Genomic DNA, 12,845 nt, shown 5'->3' with positions numbered 1-12,845 from the left:
ATTCGAAATTAACTTATTTATTAAATATAATAAAATTTTTAACTTGCCCATTGAACATGTTAAGCCAAGTTAAACAGATTAAATAAGTTAAATAAAATTTTAATAGATTAAATAGACTTAAAGAAATTAAACAGATCGAATTAAGTAAAATATAAATAAATTAAATAGATTTTAAATAGATCATATCATGATCCGACCTATTTATTAATCGAATCAAAACGGGTTAAAGGGTCAAAGATCTGAACTTGAAACCGATCTATTTATGACCTAAATCCATTTATGTCAAACTTCAACCTACTTAAAATAGATTGTTTACATGTCGGATTGACAGATCAAATCATAAAATGCCATCCCTACCCCCTGCTATGCAATTTACTCCTCATATGGTGATGGTGGTGGTGCACTAAGGCCACGGTTATCACCTCTGTCGGTGGCACCACGAGCAATGGCTTCTCCCTGCCTTCCCCTGCCTCCTCTTCCTCGAATGGTGACACTTCCGTTGCCCTGTACGCCTAAGTGCTGCATTTCTTCGCCGCATCGGAGGCCATATTTCTCCAGATTTTTCTCCAAGAACTAGCTCTTCTCTATTTCATTTTCTATATTCTTTTTTTGTTATTTTACTTGATAGCAATCTCAACAGATTGCATGTATTTTATTGGTCTAGTGTGCTGTTGAACTGTTACACCAGGTGTAGAACATAATTTCTGAGGTACATAGTGTAAAACCCAGCAAACTAAGCCCGATCCACTTGACCGGCCCAACCATTTTTGGCCTAAACCCAAAAAAAAAAAAAAAATTGGCACATATCGCGCATGCGTCTAGGGAGAAGAGACTTCCGATCGGAGTCTTCTTCCTCTTGAGGTCATCGGATGGAATCAGACTCTACGTCGGATTCCCATCACAACCGGGCTTATTTAGAAACCCTCTCCAATTCCTCTCTCACCCACACCAGAGATCCATCCTTGATCGGAGCTCACCACCGACATTCTCTTCATTTTTTTCTCTCCGAATGCCGATCGCCTTCGCACCGTCTCCATGGCCAATCGCCGTAGGAAAATCGGTAAGGACCCTGCCATCTTCGAGCTACTCCTCTCCTCTTCCTTTCGGACCTTTTGAAATATTGATTCCGGTCGGTGATTGCCGAAATTTAGCCGAAAAGGGTAGCACCCTATTTTCCTCTATTTTCGGAAAGTGACCCTATTTTCTTTCGATTCCGACTGCCTTCATCATCGACACTTGCCGTCGGAGGCTTCCCTTGATCCCTCGTAGTGGCTAGAAGTTGTGGCCAGAGCTCCAGCCACCGTGATGCATTTGATCTATGGTTTAGGTGGTTAGAACCTTATTTTGATCTATTTTGGCGGCGTCGACCGCCCGTCGCTGTCGGTCTTCTCTTGTCCGGTCGTAGACCTCTGACCCCGGGCACCACCCGCTTCCTTCCTCTTCTTTGATTAGAAAGAGAAGCTTTCTTTCTCTCTCCTTCTCATCCTTTCTTTCTCTTATTTCTCTCTCTAAGCATGCCTAGGGATCTTGGTTTGAGATCCTATCTTTCTATTGTTTGGATCCCAGCTGACTCTAATGTGGAAGCTTTGAACCACTCTGGTACTCGAGCGATAGGCCGCCCTATTATCTCAGCCTTGTTAGGTACCTCCTAGAATTTGGTTATTCTTGACTTTTATTGAGCCACTTAAACATAGCTCATCTTGATTGGTTCAGTTCACCTTATTTAGACCAAACCATGCAGTCGGGTACTGCCCCTGATCGACCTTGCCTTTTCTTCACCTTGATTTGGGCATAAGACCGTATCCGCAATAGTATTTTAGTTTTACTTGGCTTCTAAAATAATAATAAAGTTAATTATATTTTAATGATATTAAAGTAAGCGAACCAAACATGTCTATCTGAAGTGGAATTTTGAAGGAAGATGAAGAAAATAACCTAACATTTTAAGTGTGTTTTTTGACCTTTGGTAAAGTTATAATTAGTTTATTAACTTTGAATATGTTCTCTATTTTATACTTAACTAAACATGTTAGACATGTTATTATAATGATAATAATTATTTTAAGATATGTCATGTAATTTGGAAAACATGATAGTTTATCCACAATAGTATTTTAATTTTGCTTGGCTTCTAAGATAATAATAAAGTTAATTATATTTTAATGATATTAAAGCATGCGAACCTAATCTGTCTATCTGAAGTGGGATTTTGAAACAAAAGAAAGTAAGTAACCTAATGCTTAAAATTATGTTTTCTGACTTTTGGTAAAGTTACAATTAGTTTGTTATCTTTGAATATAATCTTTATTTTATACTTAATTAAATGGGTCATACATGTTATTATAATGATAATAATTGTTTTAAGATATGTTATGTGATTTAGAAAATATGACTGATAAATTAAAAAATTTGTTTTATATGTATGTATTCTCAGCACGACTATGATCGAACCCCACCAATGGAATTATTCTTTGGCCCTGTCAACTTGTAATCTAAAAAACTGGTTTCGACATTGAGCCACCGGTGATTAGAATAGTGACATCTGGCACTTTGTGCTTTCTATCTCTGACCCATGCCACTAGGTTACGTGGCCATAGTCTGATGTTGGGTTTCTATTATCAGTTTATGAAAATAATAATAAATTTCAAAAGAGATACACGTATTATTCGAAAATTGATTTATTCCTAGTCATCGTCATGTTCTTTAATTATTTATTTATTTAGTATGCTTAGATTTCATTTTTTGGTGTTATGTTGCTTATTGGGCTAGTGTAGCTCATTATTCTTTCTTTCTCTATTTCTTAGATTCCGAATCATGATTGCTCGAAACTTGGAGAAGTGCACTAAATCTTCGAAAGATATTCATAATTATTGGAGCTCTAGTTTAGACTAGTGTAATTAGAATATTTTATTTGATTTGAATTAGTTAACATATTTTGACTTATGTCACTCTAGAACAATTGATTATGAGAATAATTTGTTTTAGATCACAATTAAATAAATTTTCAAGAGTCGAAGAATTATTATTGCTCTAAGATTATGATACGATCTGTAGCCATACATGCTTGAATGGTCCGCCATGCACGTATGCAGTGTCTGTTATGCTTTGAGTTTAGGGCATGACACATAGGGTGCATGCGCAATCTATATCACCATCCACGTGCAGCAGCACTTGTCACCCTGTGGCAACCCAACTCATTTCCGAGAAAGAGCCAAGCATATCATTAATTGAAATTTGGTAAGGTGCATGATTCCAAAAAAAAATCCATCTATTCTTCCATAATAAAGGAAACCTGTTTCATTTTACATCAATTGATAGAGCTTGTTTTCCTTCCATAACTCAAATTCAGATTGAGTTATATTTGGGACAAAATTAGTTAAATTTTATGCCCAGTTAGAGTTTGCAGACCCTTGATTCATATTTGAGCCATGACGGAAGGGACATGTTCAAGTTTGGGAGTTAAAACTGTGCAGTTTCTTGCTTTGATAGATCTGAATTTGAGACAAAATTACAAGCACCAGGGAAAAACAGAACTTTCCCAAACTTCTGGTCCCTCCCACCCAAGATCGATTTTGGCTTCATGAAGGCATAACTACAAGGGCGGAGCTCACAACAATTCCATTCCACCACTAAGAATTTTCGAAATAGAATTTTTTTAGAATTTGCAATTTTTTTTAATTTTTTTTTTTTTTACAACGGCTGTTCATCCTACTCTCCACTCTAGTGTAGGACCAGCCAACAGAATTAGAGACTAGAACCTGGCTCAGGTGCGAAGAAGCCCCCCCCCCCCCCCCCCCGACCCGATGTGGCTAAAATACCTCTCCTAAGTGCTGCGCAGCGTAAGATACAACCCAGTCTACGATCCTGTTTGTCTTCCAGTGTACGTGCACTATCTGGAAGGCGTTGCAATGAGAAAATCCAAATAATTATTTAAAAACTATCCAAATAATTATAAACTTAAAATAACGCAGTAAAAATATAAAATTATTGACATTTCTGGGTATACTAATCCTGATTCATGTGCATGTGTTTGTGCTTTTTTAAAAGGAAAAAATAAACCATTAAATGGTTGGTTTGAGCCAGCCCTCATCATCCCCATGCTTTCTAAATGCAAGGTGTTAATTAATCAACTTTAAAGGCAAAGGAACTCCAACACCGAGCAATTCCACCTAACGGTTCCCATGCAACTCTAATATATTTGCACAGATAAACCTCTGAGCTGGATTTTCTTTTTTAAAATAAAGTATAACTGTTATGATGGCTGTTGTTATTACCTATAGTTGAAAACAATAAGTAAATGGAAAATCCTGTCATAATGTAAAATTTTACATTTGATTCCATGAACTACTTGAGGAGAGAGAAACAATTTTTCGTATATAACTTAACCAGAGTCTTTTTAAACTATTACAAAAACCAATTTTCAAGTCCAACATTGTTAGCTATATCTTCTCCAAACTGCATAGAATATGAACCCAAAATCTCCTCTTGCTTTCATATCACATGTAATAGAAGTATCCAAGGATATATTCCTACCACCTACCAATGGTTGTACCAATTTAATGTCCACTCCTGTACCATGTCAGATTGCTAGATGAAGTTTTGCTATAGACTTCTGATTAAGCTTGACTTTGTTTAGCATAATATGCAGCTAACAATATAAGATAGACCTATTTCCATGCTCTTGTGATACACATGTGAGTGGTGTATGCTTATTTGTCTCCTGTAACTGTTAAGAGGTTTCTATTGCAATGCAGCTACTAGCTCCTCATTTTACCAAAAAAAAAAAAACATAACATAGAGCTAACCAACCAAACCCAAGTTGGCTCCTCATTTTACATTAGAACTGGAAAAAGACTAGCTTTCCCTCTTCTACAGATACATAAAAAGCTTAATGATATACATATTCGATGCTAGATATCAACCTTTCGAGCAGAATGAGGGGGATCAAACTCTGCGCCTGAAATTCGCAACCTCTGAAATAATCCTATCAGTAGAATCTGTATTTGGTTTGCTTCTCCATGACTTGTTCTTGAACTTCTGACCAAATCCATAATAAAGAACTGAGCATTTAGGTATTCATCCTGCATAATATTAGTTTGGGTTCTGAGAAATACATAAAGCAAGAATCTAGTTAGAAGACTGCGTTAAATCAGGTTGGAACTCAAAATATTCTGTCTACGAGAAGCCCAAAAACATATTATGGAGTTTGAGATAATTATTACCTAGTACACATATCACCAAAATATGAAATGAAAGCTGGTCCATAACTGTCTACCCAACTAAAGAAAAGATAACCTCTCTATCAGAATTCACTATTAAGTAGCATAAATACTATAATACAAGATATAAATAAACAACATAAGATCCTTAGGCAGCACATAACCATAACCATATATAATATATTCTTATCCCAACTATTCAGCATCAGCTTTATGCATCTTATTCACTGAGCTTTTTCTCTTTAGGACCAACCTCTGATGCTTTGCTTGGGTAACTCAAAGAAACCTTGACGGATCTTTTATAAAAGCTTCTTGGTGTAGCATGCTATGAGCAAGGTTTTCAAAGATGTGATGCAATCGTCTCAGTAGGCGACTGATGCCAAGCTGAACCAAATATCTGATTATCTTGGCTGAGACAGAAAAGATGGGGAAATTTTGGAATGGGCCTAGATCTTCTAAGAGATGGATAGGCATTTAGGAACCAAATCGATATCTCGGCTGATATAATAAAACCAAATCTACTACCACTTGAAGACATTTATGTTGCTATTTTTGTATACCAGAAGAGTTATTGAAGTAATAAAAAAAATGAGGGAATAATCTATATTGTGTCGATTTATATATCATGACACATTCATTAATACTAGCTGAGATGATAAGGTGCCAACGTTTGAATATATTGTACTGGTGGGTGCTCAACACTGATACAAAATGATATCTCGGTCAAGATCTCAATCAAAACAAAAACTGGGTTATATACAAAAGAAAATAACGAAAAATATTTCCCTAAAAACATGGAAATAAGACAGATAAAGAACAAAACATTAGCAATCCTGCAACTTTAATATCATATATTGGTGATGAGTAACATGGGATAACGAGCTAATTAATAAAGCATAGTGCATCTTGCAGAGTCAAAATCTCAACCCAATGAAACTACACTTGCCAAAGGAAAAGAAGAAAGTTAGGTAATAGATATTTTAATTGAAGCAATGCAAAGACAAAAGTATTAAATTCTTGCAGCTTTGCCACAGTGTATCAAATAAGTAGAAACCTTATGAATTCACTAGGAACATAAAAGGATATTACTTATCCATATAAAACATTACAAACTCAATAACCTAAGAAAACTTCTCTTGAAATAAAGATAAGAAAGTCTTAAACAATTATGTTTCTGGAATTTTACTTCTTAAGTACTCATTATTAAAGATAGAGAATGGTATGTATGTACCCAAATTTCTAATATTTAGGGAGCAAGTAATCTTGGGCAAGGTATGCTGAACCGACCGAAAAGCCTGTACCGAACCGGTGCCGACGTGCACCGGTACGGTACAGCATATAAAAACAGTTCCGTACTTGTACCGGTGCGAACCGGGCCGGAGTTTGGATCGGAACCGGTTGGTTCCTTACTTGTACCGGTGCAAACTGGGCCAGTTCGCACCGGCCTAATTACTTTTTCCCCAAGCACTCACGCGCAGGAAAGCGCGCTCGAAATGTACCCACCATAGGATATATGTAACAACCAGGACCTTACCCAAAATGGCTAGCCGAAAGATATTATTTAGGTTTCTTGATCCCGTATAAATACTTAAGATCTACCTAACGAATAACCGATGTGGGACTAAACATACGCTCGCACGGGTCCTCACATACTCCCTCCGTTAAATTCTGACGTTCTCATCAGATTAAGGATTTAAATTTAATCACAAGCACTACAATCGGCCCGTGGTCAACCCCAATGAATCTGTGGTGCAGTATTTCCTAGTCCATATAGGTTATGGGCCAGATCTATTGTGATGCCATTTGTCATAACCCAGGACCTCACCCAAAAAGGCTAGTTGGAAAGTATTTTTGGGTTCCTTGATCCTATATAAATAATCAAGATATATCCACCAAATAACCAATGTGGGACTAAACATATGATCGCACGGTCCTCACATAATAAGTATCTAAGATCTTTTCAGCGAATAACTGATGTAGGACTACGCACATGCCCACACGAGTCCTCACATACTCCTTCCGTTCAAGCCCTAACGTCCTCGTCATGCTAAGGATTCAAATGTATTTAAATCTAATAACAAGCACCACAATCAACCCATGGTCAGCCTTCATGAATCTGTATTGCAGTGTCCTTTAGTCCACATAGGCTATAGGCCGAATTCGCTCTGATACCATTTGTAACAAGTCAGGATCTCACCCATAATAGCTAGCCGGAAGGTATTATTTGGATTTCTTAATCTTGTATAAATACTCAAGATCTACCCAGCGAATAACCAATGTGGGACTAAACACACGCTCGCATGGGTCCTCACAATATAAATGTAGTATTCTGGCCAACTCCGCAGTGTGGTATTCTGGCCCACTCTATAGGGTATAAGTGTTGGTATACTAGCCCACTTCGTAGGGTATAAGTATGGTATTCTAGCCCACGCTACAAGGTATAAGTGCTGTATTCTGGCCCATTTCGCAAGGTATAAATGCAGTTCTATTTTTAGCCTAGCCATAGGATATAAGTATGGCTATAGTTTAAGGCTGTTGAGTTGAATATGAATATTTGAAATATATGAATTTTAATGGATTTGTGTTTTAAAACAGAATTAATTATATCTCTGTACTGATTCACTGTAATTTATATTTATATTTTATGTTATTACATGAATTGTCTAGTTAAGGTATTCATTATTTACTGGGTTGTCTAGCTCATTATATAATTTCTTACTATTTTAACAGATCCAAAGAATTAGCTTGACTAGAAAATTTATCATGGAAGAGTGATTAGAGACAAGATTTTGATATCTTTATTTAAACTAAATTTTATTTTAGAGTTGGTGCAAGATTTTAAAATATCAATATTGGTTTTGTAAGACTTTTAGTTTTATTATTTAATTAGCATTTGAACATTATTATTTAAATTATTTCTACTACTTGTTTATGATATCATGATCAGAATGCCTTATATGCTCATGGAAAGAGTTTTCTATAAATGTACGGTTGTAGCTGTGACCCCGAGCTCACGTTCTCGGATCGAGGGGGTGATGTTATATGCCCCTTTATTTTATAAGGCTGGATGGACATGGTATTATCCTTTCCAATACATGGGTAGAAGCTAATCCCCGTGTGTGTCATTTTTTCTCCGTGTTACATTTAAGTTTGAATAATACTGCATATTTAGGGTGTAGAGAGATACTCACAAAGTGGACTAGAAATGACTCAGATATGTCAACTTCTAGTGATTTTAATTAGGTTGCTATATCTCTCATTTCCGTCTTATGCTCATGCCCATCAGTAACGCCATCATATTTCATGGGTGAGAGTTTGAACAGTAGGATGCCTGTACATGCCTTGTTAAAGATAATAATATCCACTTGTACAGTAGAATTCTTTTGCAATTCTTGTGCGATAGGATTTTCCCTACCGTTTTGTTCAAAAAAAAAAGAAAAAAGGATAAGAATTGTTGGCCTGACGAGCTTGAAAAAAATACCTCGCTCATGCTGAAGCTAGGATGAACAAAGGTTTGAAATGGAAAACCACTACATTCTTAAACTAAATGCAATATCATTATTTACATAATATACTAAATTCTTAACCATCAACACTGACCAGAACATATCAGCGGAAAACTTCAAATTTTAACCATGCATGCTCAGCAGCTCAGGCACTGCTTATAATCTGTTTTTACTTCATATACATATGTATAAATAACTATAGTCCGTTGTACTAAGTACTCTTTGGTGTAGACATGGATGCAATCTTTAATGTAGCTCATCATTAAAGGATTAGATCTTTGCATGCCATCTCTTTTCATTAGTCTAAATGGAACATAATTTTATCATTTGAAAGGCTACTTTCCTTTTCCTAAAAAAATAAAGACTAGTTTTTGTTTCATCATCCGATTGGCTTCAATTATATAAGATTGGCTATAGAACCACAATTTGGAAGATTAGTGTTCTTTGCAACATCGGTTGCCCCATCATAGTTTGACACGGAATTACAGATCGAATATACAACCATGTCTATCTCTGATTCATAGGGTATTCTAGTCTGCATTATAAGCTTCTTTTTATGAGGCAGGTGAATAATATTAGATTACTCTTCCTTTCGGGTGGACTTCATTCCCACATACCTATCACCTTTTGTTTCTAAAACAATTTACTGATCCCATCCATTGTTCTTGAGAAAAAAAATTATGTATAGTTAGAATCGTGAACATTTTTTTTTCTCAAAAAAGAATTCTGAACACTTGAATTGAATTTGTTCTCTTATTATATAACCAGCAAAGCATAGGCGAAACTTGGCTGTTTGGGAACTGTTCATCATGTTCTTCAAGAGACAAATAGATGGCCTTCTGAGCCAAAACTATTCAACCATCCAACTCTCACAAATGAGTAGTAAATAATATTTCTTTCTTGCATCTCTCTAACACTTCATTTTTTAAAGTAGTTTGTCATATTATTTAAGGGGATTTTTGTGGTCCCTTAACTACTAGTCTTTTTAGAAAAAGGAATGATGAGATGGATGCACGCTGAAACTAAAATATGTGACGAGAGTTGAAATACTCTTTACCAACTCTTTCATAAAAAATGAGCCCTTTATTTCTCATTATCATTCATAATAATTATTCAATGCCTATTATTTATACAGCGGTTCCCATAAAAAAAAAAAGGTACTGAACCAGTAATATATGCACCAACATGCTAATGAAGGGAATAGTTTCTATATGAGAGTTGGTAGGTAAAGAAAGTAAAGCCACTGATAATTCTGAATACTTACTATGACAAATGATAGAAGAATTTATGCTCATGGAAGATGAAGCTATCTTTTGGCAAGGAATGACGAAAGAATTTATAAAATGCAACCAATTTTTCCCATCCAATTTTGATCCCTAATTCATGTTTCTTGCAAGTATGAGAAATGAAAGAATTTATAAAATACAACCAATTTTTCCCATCCAATTTTGATCCCTAATTCATGTTTCTTGCAAGTGTGAGAAATTTTTTCCTTGATATATTATATCCTTTCCCATGCTTCCTGCAGAAAGCTAGTTCTGAGATAGCAGTATTTGTACATTCTCTCTCATAAAATGCATTGATGGTAAACTCTCTCTCTCTCTCACACACACACACACACAAAAAAAAAAAAAGTCAATGTGACATCTACTAACAAGTAGAACATTTGATCTCAGCTCTTACTACATTCATAATCTTATGTGATGAATCAAGTAAAACTAACCCCATTATCATCCATGGACAGATAATTGTAACATGCACCTCCCAGGATCTGACCTCCATGCTCAAACTGTAACTGAAACTCCCCACAGATGCTGCTGTCTCCAAATCCATGAAGAAAATCACTGCTAGGTGGATCATCAACTTGAAATGAACCATACTGGAAAACATCAGCATTCGAATTGGAGTCCAGTTGGCAATTCATTCCAGCATTCGAGTTTAGCAAGCTCTGGCTGGTGGTATGGTCCATGGATAACCAATCTGCAAACAGAACTTTGGGAAAGGGCGGAAGTTGTGTCCCTTCAAAAGAATCATGGTCGATACTACCTTGCATGGGTGGCTCCAGTGGCTCAAGAGATTCAGAAATCTGCCTCATCTCTGGGCTTTGGTTAGCTGAGTCTTGAGATTTGGTTGTTGAGGCATGAGAATTTGATCCCTCTAACTTTACAACCTTCTTCTTAAGGTAGGAGTTCCAGTAGTTCTTCACTTCATTATCCGTTCTTCCCGGTAGGTGCATCGCTATCTGAGACCACCTATGAGACCAAACGCTGATATCATTAAGCCGGTTTGCTCATATTGCAGTAATTTTCATAACAAAAACAAGAGATGGCATGATAGATGAATGGACATGGTGTCTTTATCACTCAGGAGGGAGAGCTATACGCGCGACTCAGCATATACATAAAGATATAAAAAGATCTTTGGAAGATCAATATCGATTGAAAGGACACTATCAGAAAAACAATGAAAGGGAGTCCAATCAGGTTGCTTAACATGGCAACTTTTATTCATTTGAAAATGAAAAATAGCTAATGAAATAAGATGAAGCTTTCGAACAATAGTCCATTCAGCTTTTTCAAACTGCATGCCGGACTAAAAATTACGATCTGTAATAAAAAAAAAGTATATTTCTGTATTTGTTAGGCTAGAGTTGCTTTTTTTTTTCTTTTTATTTTGTTTTCGGAGAAGAAGGATGGGAAGAACCCAGCCGAGATCAGGGTGAGGGTGGGATCAAACCTAGGTAGGTCACTGGCGTCCGTCATCCAGTGACTCTTGCAAATCCAAGTAAGTTCTTTTATCTTTCAAGGAACCTAGCAAACTCATTATTTATCTTAACCCTCTTAAACTCTGTCATGTATCTATCATTTTCAAAACTTTAACATCACCACAAGTGTTTAATTGGATCATGAGACTCAAACTTGGCCCCTCTCCATAGCATGTGGTAAGGAGAGAGCTGCCAACCGGCAGACTAAAGTCCGGTCGACATTTCTGGGAAGAACTAGTCCTGTCCCATGATCAAATCGTATGTTTCAATGATCTCAAACGAAGAGCGTTGCAATTCTTTAGGTAAGATCATATCTTTTCTGAAACGAGAAAAAAGAAGGAAAAGGGAGGAGGGGGAGGAAGAAGAAAGTTAAACTTGGTAACACGTAAGTGTTAACTGGTCTTGGTTAAACAGAAGACTTGGAGAGATCAGATACACTTGAGAACTGCTTACTTGTTGCCCAATATGGCATGAAGCTTTATAACTGTTTCCTCTTCCTCAGCGGAGAAAATGCCACGCTTTAGTCCTGGCCTCAGGTAGTTGATCCACCTCAATCTGCAGCTCTTTCCATTTCGTTGTAAGCCTTGAAAAGAAAAGAGAACTGGTGAGTTTCGCAGACATTGTTTGTTAAATATTATTTCAGCTGAGATTCTCAGTTCTGTCGGTTATCTCAAATCCTTCTATAAGTTCATCAACAAATAAAGCAGACTGCTCTATTTTTCATGGCAAAGACAAAGGGCTAAAGGATGGTCAATGGACCAGCTTCATGCAATCTATATCAAATACCCAAGTACAATACGTAGATAATTAAATTGGTTCTTTATGATGCAAATGAAAGCAAGTTCATCACATTGGATCTCTTGAAACATGTTTCTGAAGCAAAAGTTATTGCTGACTACCTGGAAGGCTTCGATGGAAATGGGTAGACTCACCGGCTTTGGCAGAAACAGTGCTCCAGCAGCCATGGCCATGCTTGAGGATGTAATCCCTCAGCTTCTGGTCCTCATCCGGCGACCACAACCCCTTCCGATAGCTTACCTTTGGTTTCTCGCATGTCTTGCATCTCATTGCCGCTAAATGCCTGTAGGCCAGCTATCCAATATGGATAGTTGAGCAAGTATGAGATAACTCAGCCTTTCGTGATGCACTCGGAGAAGATGGCTACAATTTAAAGGGCGATCGATCCTAGGATGGAGAATTTTCGTAACACAATAACAAATTAAACAATTACATGGAAATAAAACAATGCAATGAGAAACGAGGGAAGAAGTCTTCTGACAGTTTTAGCCACTCTTTGCACAGCACGTCTCGGAGTTTGTTTTTCCGCATTCCGTGGTTTGCGAAAGAAAAATAGAT

General features: G+C 36.7%; 1 protein-coding gene across 1 annotated transcript; it reads right to left on the bottom strand.

Moving 5' to 3' along the window:
* Window positions 1-10,363: 10,363 nt before the first annotated feature.
* On the bottom strand, window positions 10,364-12,557 carry LOC103710568 (transcription factor LAF1-like). Its single transcript, XM_008796344.2, has 3 exons — window positions 12,422-12,557; window positions 11,943-12,072; window positions 10,364-10,977 (listed from the first exon to the last, which is right to left on the bottom strand). Exons 1-3 carry the CDS (start codon window positions 12,555-12,557, stop codon window positions 10,434-10,436), a joined length of 810 nt encoding a protein of 269 aa, XP_008794566.1. The 3' UTR covers window positions 10,364-10,433.
* Window positions 12,558-12,845: the final 288 nt, after the last annotated feature.

The sequence above is a fragment of the Phoenix dactylifera genome, chromosome 2, assembly GCF_009389715.1.
Source record: "Phoenix dactylifera cultivar Barhee BC4 chromosome 2, palm_55x_up_171113_PBpolish2nd_filt_p, whole genome shotgun sequence".
NCBI classification, from domain to species: Eukaryota; Viridiplantae; Streptophyta; class Magnoliopsida; order Arecales; family Arecaceae; genus Phoenix; species Phoenix dactylifera.
Note: the sequence above shows the minus strand (reverse complement) of the source record. Positions and strands in the feature narration are given on the sequence as shown.

Coding starts and splice junctions, on each gene's coding strand:
- LOC103710568 (XM_008796344.2), bottom strand. CDS start 12,557: ATGAGATGCAAGACATGCGAGAAACCAAAGGTAAGCTATCGGAAGGGG. Junction 12,073..12,421: donor CACTGTTTCTGCCAAAGCCG/GTGAGTCTACCC, acceptor TTTCTTTTCAAG/GCTTACAACGAAATGGAAAG. Junction 10,978..11,942: donor CATGCCATATTGGGCAACAA/GTAAGCAGTTCT, acceptor TTGGTCTCATAG/GTGGTCTCAGATAGCGATGC.